Source organism: Thermobia domestica, chromosome 15 (genome assembly GCF_964235325.1).
Source record: "Thermobia domestica chromosome 15, izTheDome1.hap1.1, whole genome shotgun sequence".
NCBI lineage: Eukaryota > Metazoa > Arthropoda > Insecta > Zygentoma > Lepismatidae > Thermobia > Thermobia domestica.
This window is the reverse complement of record NC_137468.1, coordinates 86,938,928-86,962,483: the sequence shown is the minus strand read 5'-3', so window position 1 is coordinate 86,962,483 and position 23,556 is coordinate 86,938,928. Positions and strand designations below refer to the sequence as shown.

General features: G+C 35.5%; 2 protein-coding genes across 5 annotated transcripts in view; both read left to right on the top strand.

Annotated features, from left to right (window-relative positions):
- The window catches only part of LOC145671122 (facilitated trehalose transporter Tret1-like), a 478,763-nt gene that overhangs the window by 114,754 nt on the left and 340,453 nt on the right, over positions 1 to 23,556 (top strand). The gene's annotated exons all lie outside the window — the stretch shown is intronic.
- LOC145671871 (uncharacterized) overlaps positions 1 to 23,556 on the top strand; it is a 123,485-nt gene that overhangs the window by 63,007 nt on the left and 36,922 nt on the right. For all 4 annotated transcript variants that reach the window (XM_081741100.1, XM_081741097.1, XM_081741099.1 and 1 more), the window contains one exon: positions 20,819 to 20,950. In XM_081741100.1, the coding sequence (XP_081597226.1) occupies positions 20,819 to 20,950 (132 nt within the window). The remainder of the gene's footprint in view (positions 1 to 20,818; positions 20,951 to 23,556) is intronic.

The window sequence follows — 23,556 nt, the reverse complement described above, 5'->3', positions numbered from 1 at the left end:
GAGATTCTGATTCATTTACCCGAGCTACAAAATCACGACCGCTAACATCTCATTTTTCATTACCTAAATACAAAGAGTATCAACAGGGCCCAAAAATACTTGATGCTGAATCCTCGATGCTACATCGCTAGACATGGCTGGTGTTTCAACATACTGTACTTAGCTGTTCTCTACCCTTCCACATTGCGAAATTAAGGAGTTCATTACGTGACGCGTATTTTGCGCAGTTTCATACTGCCTCGGGTTAATGATATACACCTTTTAAATACCTTATAAACTTAATTATATTTGTCACCAACATATCTCATATAAAAGTCGAACAATTGAATTTATCATTTCTTGGAAAATTTCATTAGTTATAAATATTCACACCTCTACATTCTCTTACTTATCAATTTAATTTCAATATCTATTTAATACCAATGACTGCAATAAAGGAAAAAAAATCACCGAAAAAAGAAAAAAATAGTCGCTTTCCTTGTCTGAGTTTACAACCACCAAATATACGGAACTATGTACGCGCTTTAGCCCACTGGACCACTCGGACGATTGACATTATCACTATGCACATGATGCATTGAATAACGGAATCGTTCCCGATTTCTGATTGTAAGGATAGTTTTTCGCCCATTAAAAATTTCCCATAGCAAATTCCTCAAATTTCATACTCAGACCTTATAAGTATGGAGCAATTATAAGCTTTATGGAGAGTTTCATATCTTTATCTAATTAAGAAATACCTAATGGCTACGGACAATATTTTGCCCATAAAAAATTCCCATAGTACATTTCTCACATTTTGAACGTTTTCCATACTCAAGGCATTATTAGGTAGGTACCTTTATGCACAGTTTCACGTCTCTAACTCATTGGGAAGTAAATAATCAATAATGAGTGAGTGAATGAATTGATCTCTGGTTAAGTAAGGAGAGTTTTTCACCCATAAAAATTCCATAGCACATTCCTCACATTTCGGACATTTTTCATATTCAAGCCATTATAAGATGCCTTTATGTAGAATTTCACATCTTTATCTCATTGAGAAATACCTAATGGCTATGGACAATTTTTCGCCTATAAAAAATCTCCCATAGCATATTCCTCACATTTCGGATTTTTTCCATACTCAAGTTATTATAAGGTACCATTATGCACAATTTCACGTCTCTATCTAATTAGGAACTAGCTAATCAATGTGATAAGTGAGTGAATGAACTGATTGCTACTTGGCTAAGGACAGTTTTTCGCCCATAACAAATTTCCCATAGCAAATGTTTGAAATTTGAAATTTCATACTCAAGCCGTTATAAGGTACCTTTATGTAGAGTTTCACATCTTTATCTCATTAAGAAGTACCTAATGGCTACGGGCAGTATTTCACCCATAAAGAATTTCCCATAGCACATTAATCACATTTCGGGCCTTTTCCATAGTCAAGTCATTACAAGGTACCTTTATGGAGAGTTTCACGCCTCTATCTCATTGGGAAGTAAATAATCAATGATGAGTGAGTGAATGAACCGAATTCTGCTTGCCTAACGACAGTTTTTCGCCCATAAGAAAATTCCATAGCACATTCCTTAAATTTTGGACTTTTTCAATACTCAAGTCATTATAAGGTACCTTTATGCAGAGTTTTACGTTTCTATCTCATAAGGTTGAAAGAAAACGTAAAAAAAAAAAAAAAAAACCGAAGAGAAAGATAAACAGCAGATGTAGAGGTAGTCGCTAAAATTTAGTCTCTTTGAACGAGGGCGGCTAACAAACATCACCTACTAATTAAAATCATGATTCTTTTCCAATAGAGTAAATTCCAATAAACTTTCTTGTTATTGTTAATTATTCCACATCGGACTCCCGAAGAAAACTCATCTAAACAACTTATTGACCGTGCTAATAGCGACTACTCTCGATCATGACTCCGTTTTCTTTCACTTAGAAATGTAAAAGAAAGAGAAGAAAGTAGAAGGGTAAAAGAAGGAGGTAGGAAAAGAAGAAAGAAAAGAAATAGGGTATTTTAATAAGAAACAGATTACTGGATAATTCCGGAAATATAGTAAGAAGTCAAGAAAGTCCTTGAAAGATGAATCATCCTAAATGTTATTAACGACTAATCAATTTTGGAATGCTTTGGAATAGACACATGTTCCCTCATACCACCCAGACCTAGCTCCAGGCACCACAATCATGGGGTTGCCCAGACCTAGACCTGGAAATGAGAAAAGTGAAATTTAATTCTTTGTACTGTTATTCTAACCAGTGATTGATAACCATCCAGCATCTGAACTTTGTCCTCTAGGATCGACCACACATATGAATTAGCCAAGAGAAAGAAAAAAAATCAAACTTATAAACTCAATATAAATTTATGTATCGTATCAATAAAAGTCTCAACTTCCTGGAAGAAAGATGTCGTATTTAGGCTCATCCTGCTATTTTTGTTTCACTCCTAGAGCCGATTTAAACCATTAGTAGCGGTCCTTCATGACCTAGGCTATTTACCTTAACACATATATTAAAACATGACACATATATTACAGATGTTAATATGACAAATGATATCACTAAAATTACTTAAATTAAATCTATCATGCATTCACACGCTCACTCACTCAGGACAGTGTATACATGTTTATGTTTAAAGGAAACCAACTAACTACAGAAATACAAATAATTTATTACATCCATAGTGAAAAGAAAAGACAAAACAAATAATTATGAAGAAAATATCAAAAGCACAAGTTCTTGGTTATATATTAATGGAGTACATAGTATTATATTTTAGTCAATTTATATATATTCAATTATATTGACAAATGGAAAAGAAAAAAAATATTTACACGTATCATATCTTAGGCATACTAAAGCAAAATTATGATTTGCGACATACGCAAATGAGACACTTATTTCACTTAAAAAAAAAAAAAATATTGGATAAAAAGGAATGAAAAAAAAAGAAAAAAATAACTTTCAGGTGTACTAGAACTTATATGAGTCTCTACCTCACACTGAGCAATGAGATATTAATAATTTTGAGCGTTCAAATCACAAATCACGCACTACTCGTAGTGTCCAAAACATTTCGCTCCATTCAACTTAGTTTGTAATATATATATCTTTATATATATATATATATATATATATATATATATATATATATATATATATATATATATATATATAGTGGTTTATAAAAACCATTCATTGTCTATATTTGGTTTGTAACTCCGAACAGTTTATATCTGCCATCGAACACTGCGATGCTTTACCCACCTAGGGATTTTGAGAAAAATCACTTTCACTAGAGGATGTTTCTCCTCTTAGACGGTCCATTTCCAAACTTATTAATTGCATAGTTTTAAGTTACTTATTCAACACTGGGACACGTCATGAGACCTTTCCTTAGGATCACTTTCGTATATATGTATATATGATTCGGATTTAAAAAAAAAACGATCTTCCACAGGAGTACGGAGAATGAAGGTTTAAATTGAGGATAAACAAAAAAAAACTGGTCAAGTCACAGGATACATATGCAGGTGATAAGGATTCAAGGTGCACTTTCCACAATGGTTTTAGGTTGGTAGTTCAGGGATAATATTTGTTATGATGATGTGGGTTACGTTTAGGCCTGCAGTTACTTTCCAATACATGCCATTACATAATTACAGAAGTTATTGTTTATATCGATTCAAAAGAAAAGGAAAATTACTTTAGTGCACGGCGGTATTTTTGACAAGATCTACATTCTTATATACGTCGGAAAACTTACTGGTAAACTATAGCAACCAATACACGTTTAGGGGGACAGACACGAGCGCTCTTACATATATTCATATAATACTTTTAATATCATACTTTTACTATAAAATCACATTCACATACTAAGTACATATATATTTCGACGTATTCATTTCACTATATATATATATATTTATTTATATTCAACAAATGCGCACACATTTGAATTAATCACCCCAATAATAAATTTTTTTACAAGGTTGCAAACATTGTCCAAAACAAATGACTTCCGACATTACATATGAAAAGGAAAATCGATTCTATGCCTGATACCGCACATCTATAAATTTTTAGCTGTTATATCATCAATTCGTGCTTAAATAATGGAGAAAAAAAAACTTTGCGAGGCAGGCACGCAACACAGAGCATTTCTAAAAATATAATTAGATAAACCAAAATACAATTTCTGGGCCCAGGTTAACTACAAAGTAATCGAAAACCAAAACAGAAAGGAAAGTGACCAATGGATTAAAAAAAACTTAAAGTGACGACGGTGAAAGAACGTAATTGAAGTGTCGGCAACTACGAAGTCTTTATTCATTTCGGCGATAGGTCAAAATGAGATGGAGGACCCACTCATTATCTACTCCATTCATGAATCGTGTCTTGCAACGTCTCAGCTGGTAATTTCAGATCAGAGTTGTACGTTAAATAAATTATAAGCGACAAGTTCAAAAATCGGGGGGGGGGGAGGTTGGAATTTAAAAAAAATCTCAAAGTAAGAAGGAAGAGACAAGGGAGAGAAAGCGGCGCCAACGAAAAGAGAAAGATTAAAGCACTACTCACTACACAGAAGAGTGATCGAATTTAAATATATAACGACTCATAGCCAAAAATATTCTTAACATGCCAAAAGGGGTGGTCTAGTCAAATATGTAGACTTAAAGGGGGGCCCTGCTGCCAAGGATGCAAGTTCTGTGTCCATCAGATCCCAATCCCACAAGAGTTTGCTTGTAAGATTGAAATCCGATCCCCGTATCCGGCCCAGACCAGCAGGATGAAAGGAGAGGGGGAAGGGACCAGGTAACTGTGTCCCCAATTTTGAAATCTCTAAGTAAGAAAAAGAAAACATTCGACCCCTCAGAAGAACTAAGGAGGTTCTAGGACAGTAATGAAACTAGAGTAAAAGTAATAGCTAAGATATCCCTGACTAATGATTTGCCAAAAATAAAAAAAAAATAAATAAACTGAATTTTGGATCGGTGATTTCTATGGCCAAACCTCACCGATAGCTCCCCTTCGCAGAATGCGCTAAATTCTGAGGCATCGATTAATTTCCATCACTATCTAGTTTAAAAACTAAGAAAAGAAAACGAAAATATTCAAGGGGAATGGGGTCGATGCCCGGGTACGGGATAATAAATTTTAGTAATTAATCGTTTTGATTCTGTAACCCTATCAGAACCGTCGCCTCCATGAACATTATAAGCTAGCCCGAGTAGGTAACGTGAAGAAAAAAAAATCTCACAGAGCAGGATATTCTATTTTAAAAGACCAACCAGAAAATATAATTCACTACAGCCTTGTTGTATAACTACTACTGTCTTTTCATAATTTATCATTCAATATGTCTAGTCAGCGATTATATGATGCTACCCATTCTATCAGATGGTATTACTATGGTTGATTATTATTATAACACATAAAACTACAAAGCATTACCATAGTCCGAATATATATCGCCCTCCTGTCCGCGTGATATCATGGTGCAGGGGTCAGAACCTGAGATGTTTGTAGCTACACGTATCTATTCAATATCTATATATCAACACGCGACGAAGTATTCACTGGGCTACTATATATTTAACTATATGGGTGTTCTATCTTCTATATTCATTTACTACAATATTCATATTCTTCATATCATATTATATTCATATCATATTATATTCATATCATCATTCTTTTCATTCACTACGACGCTATATTTTACGAACACCGTGTTTCCTCTATCTACGCCCAGCCTATATACACATTTCATCATAACACTTTAAAATCTATAATCACTACAAACATTTCCCATTCCGATCACCGCACGACAACCTCACTCGAACTCAAGACTCTTCACCACACACACAATACTATGTAATACCTGGTAGCTTTATTAAGAACGAAAGAAAAAAAATCCTATGTATGTTCACTGAAAATAGAATTATCTGCGATAATGTTTAATGTTTATAAAATTCTGCATCAACAATGAAATTCTACAGCCACGAAGAAAAATGGACATTTAATATATTTTCAAAGCGAAGAACTAGCATCATATCGCCCGACTTCTGTTAAAAATTTACGTATTGTTTATTTACTTAAATATTTCAGGTTCTAGACTAAGCAGAATGTTGAAATTTTTAGGATATATTAATTTTGGGTCACTTGACCTAACTGTACATTCATATGGGCTGTGAATTATACCTTCCAGGTTTTATTTTGAAAAGAAAGGTCAATTTCACGAAAACTAAATCACTAAGAACATTGACATGCGAATGGCAGTTAGTACTGACTTTTGACACTAGGGGCTAGCGACGATGTAATCAACCCTTGAACAACTGAATGTGACCTTGTACACGGAATTATTATACTATATTACGTTCACTTTTAAATATTGTGTATGAGTTCACTTAATGACGGAATAATAAAAAATTTATCGCATAGTAAATACTACACTGTCCACATTTAATTATCTCACACACTCTTTCATCACTTAACTACCACTACCACTGATACTACATTACGAATATACACATACTACTCAAACTACAAGACACATCATGCCAATACACACCAATCATCACTATCATTAATACAGGTTATACTAATAAATATACACAGAAAACATTCATATTTTACCATTTTAAATCGGCTCGAAAGGAAAAGGAAAGAAAGGGACAGGGCCAACTGGCCCTTGTATTCACTGAATCACATTCTTAAGTGTTTAATCAATGCCCCCGAGGGGACGTATCGAAGTATTAGCTAACAATAGGACCCCTGCCCTGAAGGGGCAGGAACCCGGAAACAAACTGAATGTTCAACACATCCCGCTGGAAGCCGTACTCCCAATTTGGGGGTCAGATAGGAGCCCTACTGTAAATTTACACGTACATTATTCTACCTATCTTAACTACAAAGAAATTAAATACCGCCATGTATATAATAAAAAAAAATCACTCGCTACCTACATAAACAAATCTATAGATGGACAGGTCTTGTAACCCTCAATTAGTAGGAAAATTGGGAGGTAAAAATATCAAGGGAAACACTGATGTTCAGAACCGGATTTAGGAAGAAAAACAGAAATCACAATACTTCGAGATCCTGTCCATAGCGATCGGTGGATGCAATCATGGCGTCACTATCTCGCACTCACTATTTCAGTTTTTTAAACCAGTTTTACTACGAAATTTAAGAGTTCATGGCTCCTCAAGACTTCCAGAGGTTTTACACGTGAATAAAATCCCAAATATTACCTTGTTTGCAGCTTCTCTAGCTCTTTTTTAACCTTTTAAGCTAGACGATTAGAATCCAATGTCTTCAGTCCATCTTCCCGGCATGGAATGGAATAATTGCGCCCTAATATCATCGCGTGGGTTTATCAGCCAATCAAAACTAAGCATTTTGGCGGTGGGGCTTTGAAACGAATAAAATTTGGTAAAATCTGGATTAAACTAGATTTTAGAAGGACCTAGGTATCTAAAAGAGAGGTGAAGGGTGGTCCTGAAAATTCTGTCGAATTTTAGATTGGTTATTTGATCTGAAAAGTTCCGTCCAATAGTGGATCTATGTTTTCAGATAGCACTGACACCGTAAGAATTGTAATAATCCATATACATATCCATATACAAAACTTATAACTAATTTAAAATATAAATAAAGATATTGATTCCCAAAACTATAATTCCTAATGAATTTTTTTACAGTTCTCCATGTTAATTTGAAATAGAATAACAAATAAAATTACGAATTATCTGAACAGCCAGAATTTTTTTTGTTAAACGTCAAGTACAGTCGGTGCAAAAAATTTCGGGCACCCTCCTATTAAAAACATAATTTCACTAGACTGTAATGGCATATTACAGTTCCCCGGCGTCGTTAAAAAAAATTTTGTTTGAATAACAAAATTTTGTTGAATAGAATTAACATGTATTAATACTAATAAACTAACTACTCACTCATACTCTCATACACTCAAATGAGACAGTGTAACATTCACTTTGGGTATTGAGATAGAAGTTCCCGTTTTTTGTCCTCAGTACAGTTGAAAAGCTTAAGATTTTGGAAATTGTTAGTTCACCTTTTAGGTAGCAGGAAAACACGAGGTAACCAGTTCGCAATGTTCCCTTCGAAGGTGGGAAAATGTTCAATATCCCTGAGGGAAACTTTAGAGCTCATACTAACATGAGTAGGGGAATAGTTACTGGGAATTAACATATTATCCTGCACAATCGGAGTCGTCACCGGATTTACCACTGACGACGTCGTAGCGGTGTTATAATTACCCATATAATTGAAAGGGATTCTGTTGGTCGTGTTAAATATGTTGGGCTCCATCCCGGACCAATCGCACCTGTGAACAACGACTCAGAATGGCACCCATCTCCTCTTCCCGGCAACACGCTATGTGATTGTATACCTCCATGTAAGGAGGGAGCACTCACGCTAGTGACCGTAGTCGTCACAACACTCGACTGATTCGGCACACTATTGGAATTGAACCACGACTTTGGTTCCGACCGATGCATGGGGTAGTGCGTCGCAATATCCCGTGCATCAACTGACATTACAATTTCTTTTCCTGCGCTACAAGTAGTTGTTATCGCAGGTAATACTTCTGAGGAATCGCTACCGGGGAAAGGATAGGTTACTTCTGATTTTTCACGACTAGGTTTCGTTATTTCTTTTTGAATATTTACTATCTCATTTTGAATTTTCGAAATTTTCTGGTCAGTTACTTCCAGTTCGGTTTTCAATGATAAGTCCGACAAGGTTGACTTTAAACTATCAATTTCGGCCTGCTGTGTCTCTAGTTTATTATTGATTTTATGCAATTTGGTATCCATTTGTTCAATTTCAGAATGTACATGATCTAATTTACCCTCAGTCTCCTGCTGAAATTGCTTTAGGGACTGTTGAGCCTCGCATCTGACCAAATCAATTTCAGTAGACGTTTGCTCCCTCAATTTGTTTATTGAGGAAGCAAAGTCTACACATATATTGTCTATTTTGTGAGTTAATACCTCGAATCGAGATTCGGTTTCTCGGTTCGAGGCATCTATTTTTTCATTCATTTCCCGGCTATTCTTATTCATTTCACGTCTCATCTCCAGGCTATTTTCATTCATTTCGCGTCTCATTTCCAGGCTATTTTCATCTATTTTTTCATTTATTTCGCGTCTCATTTCCCGGCTATTTTCATTCATTTCGCGTCTCATTTCCTGTAGCATTTGTTGCAATGAAAGGAGGAGAGCGTCATTATTAGACGACCCAGTCTTCCTTTGCTTTTCTTTGCGTTTATCACCAATTGGATCCCCATCTCTTTCATCATCATCGAGGTCAGATATCTCCACTGGAGATATTTGGCCTCGGTTCTTCGGGGTACTATACCCTCGCTCACCGTCCGAATCGGGATGTTCATTTTCTTTTTCTGAGGATAAACTCATGGGTTCACGCGACTGGTGGAGCTTCCCCTCACATTCTTTACAATATTTAACTATCTCACCAGCCCGGACCTTTTCTGCATTTTCAGCAGTATCCTCTAAGTTGGTACAACTGAAATGAATCCATTTCAGCCCACATTCGTGACACCTCACTAGCCTACGAGAGACGCGAGCTCTTTTCTCACCACTTTCTAAAGTACATTGTGTACATGAGACTTCCGCGTTCTCGTGTGATACTACTTCCCTATTGGTTGCCATAGTTTCCATATAAAAAGACACAATATAAACACATGCAATTATATACTTATAGACTAACAATACTTATTAATCAGGTACTATTCATAAATTAAGGAACTCCTATCTAATTCCCTCCTTGGGTCAACTTCCAGCATTTTCAAATTTTAGAAGTCACTTTAGCAAATTCCTTCATTTCCCCTTTTCTACAGAGAGAGACAAAGATAGCAGAACAGCCAATGACTATGATTGTTTAATCTCACTGTAACTTTTTAATTATGCACCTTTTGTGGCCAAGTCAATATGTGCTCGATCCTAAACAGTGTTTAATAAATAATTTCAGATCCGTTACCAGGGAAAACAATTGTTTCCATGGTAACTGTCCTATGTCAGCGGTCGCCAAAATTGAAAGAAAAACTACTGTCCGTTGCCATAGAAACCGCCGTTTCTAGGGCAACAGGTCCTGTCACGGTTAGCCAATATTGACAGAAAACGTAAAAAAAAAACGAAGAGAACGATAAACAGCAGATGTAGAGGTAGTCGCTAAAATTTAGTCTCTTTGAACGAGGGCGGCTAACAAACATCACCTACTAATTAAAATCATGATTCTTTTCCAATAGAGTAAATTCCAATAAACTTTCTTGTTATTGTTAATTATTCCACATCGGACTCCCGAAGAAAACTCATCTAAACAACTTATTGACCGTGCTAATAGCGACTACTCTCGATCATGACTCCGTTTTCTTTCACTTAGAAATGTAAAAGAAAGAGAAGAAAGTAGAAGGGTAAAAGAAGGAGGTAGGAAAAGAAGAAAGAAAAGAAATAGGGTATTTTAATAAGAAACAGATTACTGGATAATTCCGGAAATATAGTAAGAAGTCAAGAAAGTCCTTGAAAGATGAATCATCCTAAATGTTATTAACGACTAATCAATTTTGGAATGCTTTGGAATAGACACATGTTCCCTCATACCACCCAGACCTAGCTCCAGGCACCACAATCATGGGGTTGCCCAGACCTAGACCTGGAAATGAGAAAAGTGAAATTTAATTCTTTGTACTGTTATTCTAACCAGTGATTGATAACCATCCAGCATCTGAACTTTGTCCTCTAGGATCGACCACACATATGAATTAGCCAAGAGAAAGAAAAAAAATCAAACTTATAAACTCAATATAAATTTATGTATCGTATCAATAAAAGTCTCAACTTCCTGGAAGAAAGATGTCGTATTTAGGCTCATCCTGCTATTTTTGTTTCACTCCTAGAGCCGATTTAAACCATTAGTAGCGGTCCTTCATGACCTAGGCTATTTACCTTAACACATATATTAAAACATGACACATATATTACAGATGTTAATATGACAAATGATATCACTAAAATTACTTAAATTAAATCTATCATGCATTCACACGCTCACTCACTCAGGACAGTGTATACATGTTTATGTTTAAAGGAAACCAACTAACTACAGAAATACAAATAATTTATTACATCCATAGTGAAAAGAAAAGACAAAACAAATAATTATGAAGAAAATATCAAAAGCACAAGTTCTTGGTTATATATTAATGGAGTACATAGTATTATATTTTAGTCAATTTATATATATTCAATTATATTGACAAATGGAAAAGAAAAAAATATTTACACGTATCATATCTTAGGTATACTAAAGCAAAATTATGATTTGCGACATACGCAAATGAGACACTTATTTCACTTTTTAAAAAAAAAATATTGGATAAAAAGGAATGAAATAAAAGAAAAAAAATAACTTTCAGGTGTACTAGAACTTATATGAGTCTCTACCTCACACTGAGCAATGAGATATTAATAATTTTGAGCGTTCAAATCACAAATCACGCACTACTCGTAGTGTCCAAAACATTTCGCTCCATTCAACTTAGTTTGTAATATATATATCTTTATATATATAGTGGTTTATAAAAACCATTCATTGTCTATATTTGGTTTGTAACTCCGAACAGTTTATATCTGCCATCGAACACTGCGATGCTTTACCCACCTAGGGATTTTGAGAAAAATCACTTTCACTAGAGGATGTTTCTCCTCTTAGACGGTCCATTTCCAAACTTATTAATTGAATAGTTTTAAGTTACTTATTCAACACTGGGACACGTCATGAGACCTTTCCTTAGGATCACTTTCGTATATATGTATATATGATTCGGATTTAAAAAAAAAACGATCTTCCACAGGAGTACGGAGAATGAAGGTTTAAATTGAGGATAAACAAAAAAAAACTGGTCAAGTCACAGGATACATATGCAGGTGATAAGGATTCAAGGTGCACTTTCCACAATGGTTTTAGGTTGGTAGTTCAGGGATAATATTTGTTATGATGATGTGGGTTACGTTTAGGCCTGCAGTTACTTTCCAATACATGCCATTACATAATTACAGAAGTTATTGTTTATATCGATTCAAAAGAAAAGGAAAATTACTTTAGTGCACGGCGGTATTTTTGACAAGATCTACATTCTTATATACGTCGGAAAACTTACTGGTAAACTATAGCAACCAATACACGTTTAGGGGGACAGACACGAGCGCTCTTACATATATTCATATAATACTTTTAATATCATACTTTTACTATAAAATCACATTCACATACTAAGTACATATATATTTCGACGTATTCATTTCACTATATATATATATATATATATATATATATATATATATATATATATATATATATATATATATATATATATTATATTCAACAAATGCGCACACATTTGAATTAATCACCCCAATAATAAAATTTTTTACAAGGTTGCAAACATTGTCCAAAACAAATGACTTCCGACATTACATATGAAAAGGAAAATCGATTCTATGCCTGATACCGCACATCTATAAATTTTTAGCTGTTATATCATCAATTCGTGCTTAAATAATGGAGAAAAAAAACTTTGCGAGGCAGGCACGTAACACAGAGCATTTCTAAAAATATAATTAGATAAACCAAAATACAATTTCTGGGCCCAGGTTAACTACAAAGTAATCGAAAACCAAAACAGAAAGGAAAGTGACCAATGGATTAAAAAAAACTTAAAGTGACGACGGTGAAAGAACGTAATTGAAGTGTCGGCAACTACGAAGTCTTTATTCATTTCGGCGATAGGTCAAAATGAGATGGAGGACCCACTCATTATCTACTCCATTCATGAATCGTGTCTTGCAACGTCTCAGCTGGTAATTTCAGATCAGAGTTGTACGTTAAATAAATTATAAGCGACAAGTTCAAAAATCGGGGGGGGGAAGGTTGGAATTTAAAAAAAATCTCAAAGTAAGAAGGAAGAGACAAGGGAGAGAAAGCGGCGCCAACGAAAAGAGAAAGATTAAAGCACTACTCACTACACAGAAGAGTGATCGAATTTAAATATATAACGACTCATAGCCAAAAATATTCTTAACATGCCAAAAGGGGTGGTCTACTCAAATATGTAGACTTAAAGGGGGGCCCTGCTGCCAAGGATGCAAGTTCTGTGTCCATCAGATCCCAATCCCACAAGAGTTTGCTTGTAAGATTGAAATCCGATCCCCGTATCCGGCCCAGACCAGCAGGATGAAAGGAGAGGGGGAAGGGACCAGGTAACTGTGTCCCCAATTTTGAAATCTCTAAGTAAGAAAAAGAAAACATTCGACCCCTCAGAAGAACTAAGGAGGTTCTAGGACAGTAATGAAACTAGAGTAAAAGTAATAGCTAAGATATCCCTGACTAATGATTTGCCAAAAATAAAAAAAAATAAATAAACTGAATTTTGGATCGGTGATTTCTATGGCCAAACCTCACCGATAGCTCCCCTTCGCAGAATGCGCTAAATTCTGAGGCATCGATTAATTTCCATCACTATCTAGTTTAAAAACTAAGAAAAGAAAACGAAAATATTCAAGGGGAATGGGGTCGATGCCCGGGTACGGGATAATAAATTTTAGTAATTAATCGTTTTGATTCTGTAACCCTATCAGAACCGTCGCCTCCATGAACATTATAAGCTAGCCCGAGTAGGTAACGTGAAGAAAAAAAAATCTCACAGAGCAGGATATTCTATTTTAAAAGACCAACCAGAAAATATAATTCACTACAGCCTTGTTGTATAACTACTACTGTCTTTTCATAATTTATCATTCAATATGTCTAGTCAGCGATTATATGATGCTACCCATTCTATCAGATGGTATTACTATGGTTGATTATTATTATAACACATAAAACTACAAAGCATTACCATAGTCCGAATATATATCGCCCTCCTGTCCGCGTGATATCATGGTGCAGGGGTCAGAACCTGAGATGTTTGTAGCTACACGTATCTATTCAATATCTATATATCAACACGCGACGAAGTATTCACTGGGCTACTATATATTTAACTATATGGGTGTTCTATCTTCTATATTCATTTACTACAATATTCATATTCTTCATATCATATTATATTCATATCATATTATATTCATATCATCATTCTTTTCATTCACTACGACGCTATATTTTACGAACACCGTGTTTCCTCTATCTACGCCCAGCCTATATACACATTTCATCATAACACTTTAAAATCTATAATCACTACAAACATTTCCCATTCCGATCACCGCACGACAACCTCACTCGAACTCAAGACTCTTCACCACACACACAATACTATATAATACCTGGTAGCTTTATTAAGAACGAAAGAAAAAAAAATCCTATGTATGTTCACTGAAAATAGAATTATCTGCGATAATGTTTAATGTTTATAAAATTCTGCATCAACAATGAAATTCTACAGCCACGAAGAAAAATGGACATTTAATATATTTTCAAAGCGAAGAACTAGCATCATATCGCCCGACTTCTGTTAAAAATTTACGTATTGTTTATTTACTTAAATATTTCAGGTTCTAGACTAAGCAGAATGTTGAAATTTTTAGGATATATTAATTTTGGGTCACTTGACCTAACTGTACATTCATATGGGCTGTGAATTATACCTTCCAGGTTTTATTTTGAAAAGAAAGGTCAATTTCACGAAAACTAAATCACTAAGAACATTGACATGCGAATGGCAGTTAGTACTGACTTTTGACACTAGGGGCTAGCGACGATGTAATCAACCCTTGAACAACTGAATGTGACCTTGTACACGGAATTATTATACTATATTACGTTCACTTTTAAATATTGTGTATGAGTTCACTTAATGACGGAATAATAAAAAATTTATCGCATAGTAAATACTACACTGTCCACATTTAATTATCTCACACACTCTTTCATCACTTAACTACCACTACCACTGATACTACATTACGAATATACACATACTACTCAAACTACAAGACACATCATGCCAATACACACCAATCATCACTATCATTAATACAGGTTATACTAATAAATATACACAGAAAACATTCATATTTTACCATTTTAAATCGGCTCGAAAGGAAAAGGAAAGAAAGGGACAGGGCCAACTGGCCCTTGTATTCACTGAATCACATTCTTAAGTGTTTAATCAATGCCCCCGAGGGGACGTATCGAAGTATTAGCTAACAATAGAACCCCTGCCCTGAAGGGGCAGGAACCCGGAAACAAACTGAATGTTCAACACATCCCGCTGGAAGCCGTACTCCCAATTTGGGAGTCAGATAGGAGCCCTACTGTAAATTTACACGTACATTATTCTACCTATCTTAACTACAAAGAAATTAAATACCGCCATGTATATAATAAAAAAAAATCACTCGCTACCTACATAAACAAATCTATAGATGGACAGGTCTTGTAACCCTCAATTAGTAGGAAAATTGGGAGGTAAAAATATCAAGGGAAACACTGATGTTCAGAACCGGATTTAGGAAGAAAAACAGAAATCACAATACTTCGAGATCCTGTCCATAGCGATCGGTGGATGCAATCATGGCGTCACTATCTCGCACTCACTATTTCAGTTTTTTAAACCAGTTTTACTACGAAATTTAAGAGTTCATGGCTCCTCAAGACTTCCAGAGGTTTTACACGTGAATAAAATCCCAAATATTACCTTGTTTGCAGCTTCTCTAGCTCTTTTTTAACCTTTTAAGCTAGACGATTAGAATCCAATGTCTTCAGTCCATCTTCCCGGCATGGAATGGAATAATTGCGCCCTAATATCATCGCGTGGGTTTATCAGCCAATCAAAACTAAGCATTTTGGCGGTGGGGCTTTGAAACGAATAAAATTTGGTAAAATCTGGATTAAACTAGATTTTAGAAGGACCTAGGTATCTAAAAGAGAGGTGAAGGGTGGTCCTGAAAATTCTGTCGAATTTTAGATTGGTTATTTGATCTGAAAAGTTCCGTCCAATAGTGGATCTATGTTTTCAGATAGCACTGACACCGTAAGAATTGTAATAATCCATATACATATCCATATACAAAACTTATAACTAATTTAAAATATAAATAAAGGTATTGATTCCCAAAACTATAATTCCTAATGAATTTTTTTACAGTTCTCCATGTTAATTTGAAATAGAATAACAAATAAAATTACGAATTATCTGAACAGCCAGAATTTTTTTTGTTAAACGTCAAGTACAGTCGGTGCAAAAAATTTCGGGCACCCTCCTATTAAAAACATAATTTCACTAGACTGTAATGGCATATTACAAGGTGGTACCTAATCAATATGATGAGTGAATCAGTGAGCCTGAAAATACATATTTTAGGGGTCCAATACTCGAATATAGTTGGAGCTAGGAATGTGTGATTTGGTATACGAGCACATCTCTTGATTATCTCCTTAAATTTTAAACCTCATATTTCTATCCTTAATAGAATTGTTTTTACAGAGCCTCGAAGTCGGCGATTTTTACCCAAAACCCTTTTGTTCGTGTATAACATGCTTACGGTATTGCACGCCAGTTTTCATTTCTGACGAATTTTCTTCGCCTGAACTTGGCTGCCATTCACTGCCATTCATGTTGATTAAAAGTGAATTTTGAATTATGTATAATGAGCATCTTTGTGGTTGAGCTTTGGATTCATATGTATGATCCTATTTAACACCTTAATACTAGTTTAGTCGACATTTCAGGAATTCTTAACGTTTTAGAATTCTCTAAGAAAAAGACGACAACTTCTTGAGACCTAAAATGTCCTAATTTGGAAATTAGAACTCAACATATCAACAAGGGATTTATACATATTTCCATTACCAAGAGCCCCAGAAGGTAGACGTTGACCAATAGATGTAATAGGAAGTAATCGTCAAGCCCTATCTAGAGGTATTGTTGTTTTGGCCCTAAACCCTCAGGAAGTTGGTCAGAAAGGACAGCAAATGTAAGGGGGTCATTGGTGATTTAGAGAAACTCAGAGGTTTCAGGAATGAAATCAATATAGGAGTAAGATCAGTTTGCAACCACATTTAGCATAGGTGAGAAGTGTCCGTACAGGATAGCGCTAAGTTGGGATATTGACATAGGTGATGGGTTGCAGATTTGTTTTTCAAAACAAGATTTCTCGAAAGAAACCAAAGGTAGACGAAAGAAAAACTATGTCAAATATAGAACCTTTCAAGAGCTTGCATACTCTACTACTACTACTATGAGGTTACTGTATTTCAGTGGTTTCCAACAGTAGTGTATTTGAACCATAAGTATACAGGTCATTTCAGCTTTATGGTAACGAATTTTGGATTCTTGTCCATTGCCAAGGATTCTTATTCACAGTTCCATTGCCAAGGGCCCCAGAAGATAGACGTTGACCAAAATATGAAAAGAGTTTCACAGTCCTCTGTCGGCAAAACCATGAACTGAAAAGAAGAAGTTTCAACTGGCACCGTAAGATAGAACCTCTAACTGTATTTTGGCTGTAATGTTGGCGGTTAACATCAGTTCAAATTACTCGGAGGGTTCATTGTTGTAGAGGTATGGAAAGCAGTCACTGTAAAGCCCGACAAAATTTGAAAGATATCACGTATAAGATTTTCCGTCAAAGTTAAGTCAGTTTCGTAGAATACTTCTGTGTACCGGTATAATGGGACTTCGATGCAATAGTTGAAATTGAAATGTGAAACGTTTTAAAGTCATAAAAAAAATAAAACTGGGAGAAGGCGGTTTCAGCCTCTACTCGGAGTTACTTTGCACAGGTCCAAAATACCGCTTAGATAGGAAATTATTTGTCTACTACTGGAACCTCCTGCATTCCAAGTTTACGTAAATTTCCTATTTAGGAAGATATCGGAATAAATTTCTTGTTGGAAAATAAATTATGAACAGTGGCGGATCCAGAAAAGTTATTTGAGAGAGGCTTCACTCACAAAGACTTCGGTTTTTTTAATATAGAGATTACTAGTCTTTTAAGGGGGGCTTGCAGCTTACACGCATAGGAATGACTAACATTAGATTTTTTTAAAAAAGAAATCATGCAGTTTGGGTGGGTTTCAGCCTAAAACTCCCAAATCCCGTAAATCTTCCACTAATTACGGTTGGGATGATATTCTTGGATATAAGGAATAACCAAGGCAAATCAGTTAAAGGGGATTTTTTTCTTCTGTTCTTGAGTTGGCATTTTTGTGGGACATATGCTAAACTATTAGAATGCGGTTCCTGTGCCGGTACCAAAAAATACATAATTTTCTTTACAAATATCGATAATTCAAACTAACGAGGAAACCGATTCAAGTGTGATACGAAATTGTGGACGAGTTCATGCGCAAACGAAGTGGTTTTGTGTACAATTAAACCCATTAGAGGGTAAACCCCTCGATCTCAACCGTTCCGGACATAGAGGAATAAGGGAAGGCGGCTGCTCCGATATTTTGCTAATTTTTGAATATGTAGCGTTAGTACAAGTAAAAGAGTCTTTTAAAAATGAATAATTCCTTCATCCCAGAAACTGTAGTAATACGTCGCTTTAGACATGAGGGTTACAAAACCGAAGAGTCCATAAAAAATTCTAGAGGAAGAATGTTTTGGACTGAGAAGGCAAAAACACCGGAGTTCCGTTGTTGCCTGAAATAGGCGTGTCAGGTATCTATGTTCAGGTTTCTTGGTACGTTGAATTGAGTAAAAGTATCATCAGTCAAATAGGATGACAAATGTAAAACAATGGTGGCCGTCCGAACTTTCCAAACATTTATATAATTTCTATACTTATTAACCGATGGGAACTGTGCAATTATTACCCGATATACAGTATATAAGGCGTACCGGTTTTCGTTTTTTCAATTGAAGATATTATTTTTGCTTATTGATCCATACATTGCGTTTTAATATATGTCACAACTACACACTGTCGTACTTACGTTTGCAACAATACGTGTTTATGATTCATATTATTTAATTTGTTTTTCTATAGCACTTTTGCACAGAATATAACACTCTATATTTGTTCACACAATAACGTCTCTGTTCCTTTGGCAATAATATTAATACATTTTTATCTGACCTTTTCTCATTTTCTACGAACTAACGACATGATACATTAGCATGTAATATCATACAATTTTGTTCTTCGTTTCAATGGCGTTTGTTATTCCTTAAGCTCCTTCTTTTTCTGGCCCCGCGTGAAAGCTACGCCACTCACCTCAACATTCAACACCACTTTTATTCCACCCTGGTGCATCTTTGTTAACGTTTCAATGCAATTTTCAAACATATTCACTCGTAACATAGTCGAAAATTTGCAAAATATCGGAGCACCAACCTTCCCCTTATTCCTCTATATCTCCGGAACGGTTCAGATCGAGGGTTTTTCCCTCTAATGGGTTTAATTGTACACAAAAAACATTTCGTTTGCGCATAAAGTCGTCCACAATTTCGTGTCACACTTGAATCAGTTTCCTCGTAAGCACTGATACCGGTACCATCATTCTAATATCAATATTTGTAGACTGCATGCAGTTTAGTGTAGAAAGTAAAATGTATAAATACTGAAGGGAAGACATTGCACAGAAACGTTATGTTCGTATGTTGAACATACTCTTATGTATGTTGTGCAAAATATTTGCACCAAAGTTTATATTTCAATAACTATGGTTATACTGAATGTTTACTAATGAACTTGCACTAAAGTTTTCCTTATATATCTAGCTATTATATGTTTAAAATACAGTGTTCTAAACCATTACGTTTGTAAGTTACATGCGATTTTCTTTAAAATGGCATACATCTTGTGCAAAGTAACCCCGTCTTACGGTACTGTTATTTTTGCTCTAAAGCCTCAGAAAGTTGGTTAAAAAGGGCAGCAAAAGTAAGTGGGTAATTGGTAATTTAGAGAAACAGAGGAATTTAGGAATGAAATGAATATAGAAATAAGATCAATATGCAACTACATTTAGCATATGTGAGAAGCATCCATACAGGATAGCGTTAAGTTGAGATATTGACATAGGTGATGGGTCACAGATTTGTTTTTCATAACTAGATATCTCGAAAGAAAACAAAGGTAGACGAAAGAAAATGTATGTCTAGTAGAGAACCTTTCAAGAGCTTGCACATAACGTGCAATTTATTTCAAGGAAACTTAAGGAACAAGATGAAACTAGTGAGAGATCATTTTTCACCATGTGAAAACTATTGCCACTTACAAATGACGTCATTATGATGTATAAAAATATGCTCCTATGGATGCTTCTCACATATTGTAAATGTGGTCGCATACTGGTCTTATTCCTATATTGATTTCATTCCTAAAACTTCCTCTAAATCACCTTTGTTCCCCTTTATGACTAACTTCCTGAGGCTTTAGGACCAAAATAACAGTACCCCTAAATAGGGCTTGACAAGTACTTCCTATTATACGTATTGGTCAAAGTCTATCTTCTGGGGCCCTTGGCAATGCAACTGTGAATAAGAATTCTTGGCAATGGATAAGAATCCAAAATTCCTTACCATAAAGCTGAAACAACCTTCTGTATCCTCATAATTCACGCACACTACAGTTGAAAACCATTGAAATAGAGTGATGTCATAATAGTAGCAAATAGGAAACAAATATTCTGAGGGAGTCATTTTCATTCTGCTTTAAAACCAATCAAATTTTAGTTCTTATAATTGAAATATTGCTCTTACTTTACAATCTTGATATGATTTTCATCTATTTTCTTTCTTTCAAAACAGGTAGATTTGTTCTTCCATAAAGTTGGGACTCTAAAGGATCTGCTTTATTTTTATATCAATCAGGCGTTACAAACGATTCTTATCAAACTTATTATATGGTTTAGCATTTGCTTATTGATAAAAACTTGGGAGGTAAGAATCATTAAATATTACGTTATTGTATTATTGCTATTAGTCAAGGATGTTATAAAATAGAGGATCTGCCCATACGTATCTTCATTATATGAACTCATTGAAGCCGTAAAACAATCGAGCATCGACTGAGCCGGCAGGTCTGATTGGCTACTCTCGTTTCCGACATGATTGCTGGCTCGAAACATTGCGATCTTAGTGGTGCGGAGTGGGCAGAGAAGGTGTGGCGAAGCTGTGACGTATGGCTTCACGATTTTGTTGTATGGGCAGATCCTCTATTTTATAACATCCTTGCTATTAGTGCTGTTAAAATTTACTCGTAGTATAATTTCAATTTTAAATATTAGAAGAATAAAAATTATTCTAACAAAATAATTATTCGATCAATAGTCTTACAATTTATTTATACCAACGTACGTTTATCAGAATACAAAATTACAAACATTAGCCTGTGTGTCACTACTAGGATTTTGTATGTTTCTGTTAGTAGTATGTGCATCACTATTGGCACTATATGTTATTGATAGGAATATGTGTGCCATTGTTAGGAGTATGTGTGCCACTGTCAGAAGTATGTGTGTTACTGTTGGAAGTATATGTGCCACTGTTAGAAGTATGTGTGCCACTATTAGGACTATGTGCCACTGTTAGAATTATGTGTGCCACTGTTAGGAGTACGTGTGCACCTGTTAGGAATACGTGTGCCACTGTTAGAAGTATGTGTGTTACTGTTGGAAGTATTGTGTCACTGTTAAAAGTATGTATACCACTATTAGGAGTATATGTATCACTGTTAGAAGTGTGTGCCCCTGTTAGGAGTATGTGCCACTGTTAGAAGTATGTGTGCCACTGTTAGAAGTATGTGTGCCACTATTAAGAGTATGGGTAACCAGGGCAAGAGTGAAAACACTATTTACGGAGAAGTGACAACGTCGGTAAATAAGAAAATGTTGAAAACTAGTTCGGCATGGTACATGTCAGAACGGAAAAGGAAAGAAGCCGTGTGCGTGCAGCGTGAAGAGCAGCAGAGTGGAAAGTTTGTTTCAAACGGAAAGCAGTAAAAGATTCGTAGGTCGTGTCACAGTATGTACTGTAGTTTTAGTTGAAGGTACAGGACTGGAAATATTTCACGGAAAAGCTGTATCGGTTCGTATTTCTTATCAGTAGTACGCAAGAGGAAAAAGTGCTTAGACGGGGGATGGTGGGCAATGATTGGAAGATGCCTAAGGCGGGGCAAGCATGAACGTACACTCTTGCCCTTTGTGGTATAGTTGGGTAAAGAAAATATAGGAGCCAACATGTAACATTGAGTAAAAGACATTTACAGAGGTAAGAGAAATTGGCGGCCATAGACTACAACAAAACGTTTGCATTATCGTTTAGAATTTCACAGCCTGAGCACATGCCATACTACATGGGAATGTCGACAGGCAATGTTGCGCGGGAACACAAAAGAAGCTAGGAACAGCAAACAAGTAATTCCCATCAAAGTCATCTAACCAACCACAAAGCATCATTCATCAGTCAAATATACCTGTACCGGACAACATGGATATGCCCTGGCAATTCTGTGGGTAACTCTTCTTCAGATGCCCCAAACGTTGAAATGTAGATTTCCTGTATCATATGCAGTGAGTGGTCTCACGAACAATATTCCAATTTTAAACAAAGGAAGTCTGTGTACGTGTGTGACCATTGTGTACGTATGTAGCACCGCACGTAACGTTTTTGTGACGGATGTTGAACTGATTCCTCCGATTTTCATATTTTGTCATTATAACATGTATTATATTACTGTAACTTTTATTGGCAGTTCCATTTGACACTAATGTGTTTGGTATTTTATAACTTCCTGTAGTTCCATGTAACTAATACATACACATCTATGATTCAATATGTTTCTTGGCGTTTATGACTACGCTTCTATGTTTTCATTCGACTGTACAGTGCTGCTCCAACTGTTGTTTACTCTTACCCCACCACATGGGGCAAGAGTAGAAAATTTTTCCTTCGCCAAAACTATGTTATTCCTCTGTATCTTCTACTTGCCTTGTCGCAGTTAGACTGTATATGTTATTAGAGGTAACAGGCTTTCACATCAAAGAGATATTGCGTCTTTCGCTGTCACCATTACACCGCAATTCTTTGATTTACAAAAAGTGTTCACTTTTGCCCTAGTCGCCCATATATTTATCACCGTTAGAAGCGTGTGCCCCTGTTAGGAGTATATGTGCCACTGTTAGGAGGACGTCTGCCCCTGTTAGGAATACGTGTGCCACTGTTAGAAGTATGTATGTTACTGTTAGAAGTATGTGTGCCACTGTTAGAAGTATGTGGGTCATTGTTAGGAGTACATGTGTCACTGTTGGAAATAATATAACTATTGTATAGTCATAATATTATAATATTAAAGTTTCCGATTTTTTTATTTAAAAAAATGTCCAATGTATGTGCCCAAGTTAGAGGTATGACATTTGGTACACTTCTGGTCACAAAAAGTGCGACCGCCTTCCAGAGACTAAGTCCAAAACGTTGAACCTAGATCCTTACGTCCCTCGGATCTCCTTACAAGGAAAATTTATTTTCCCTTCATTCTATGTTAGTAA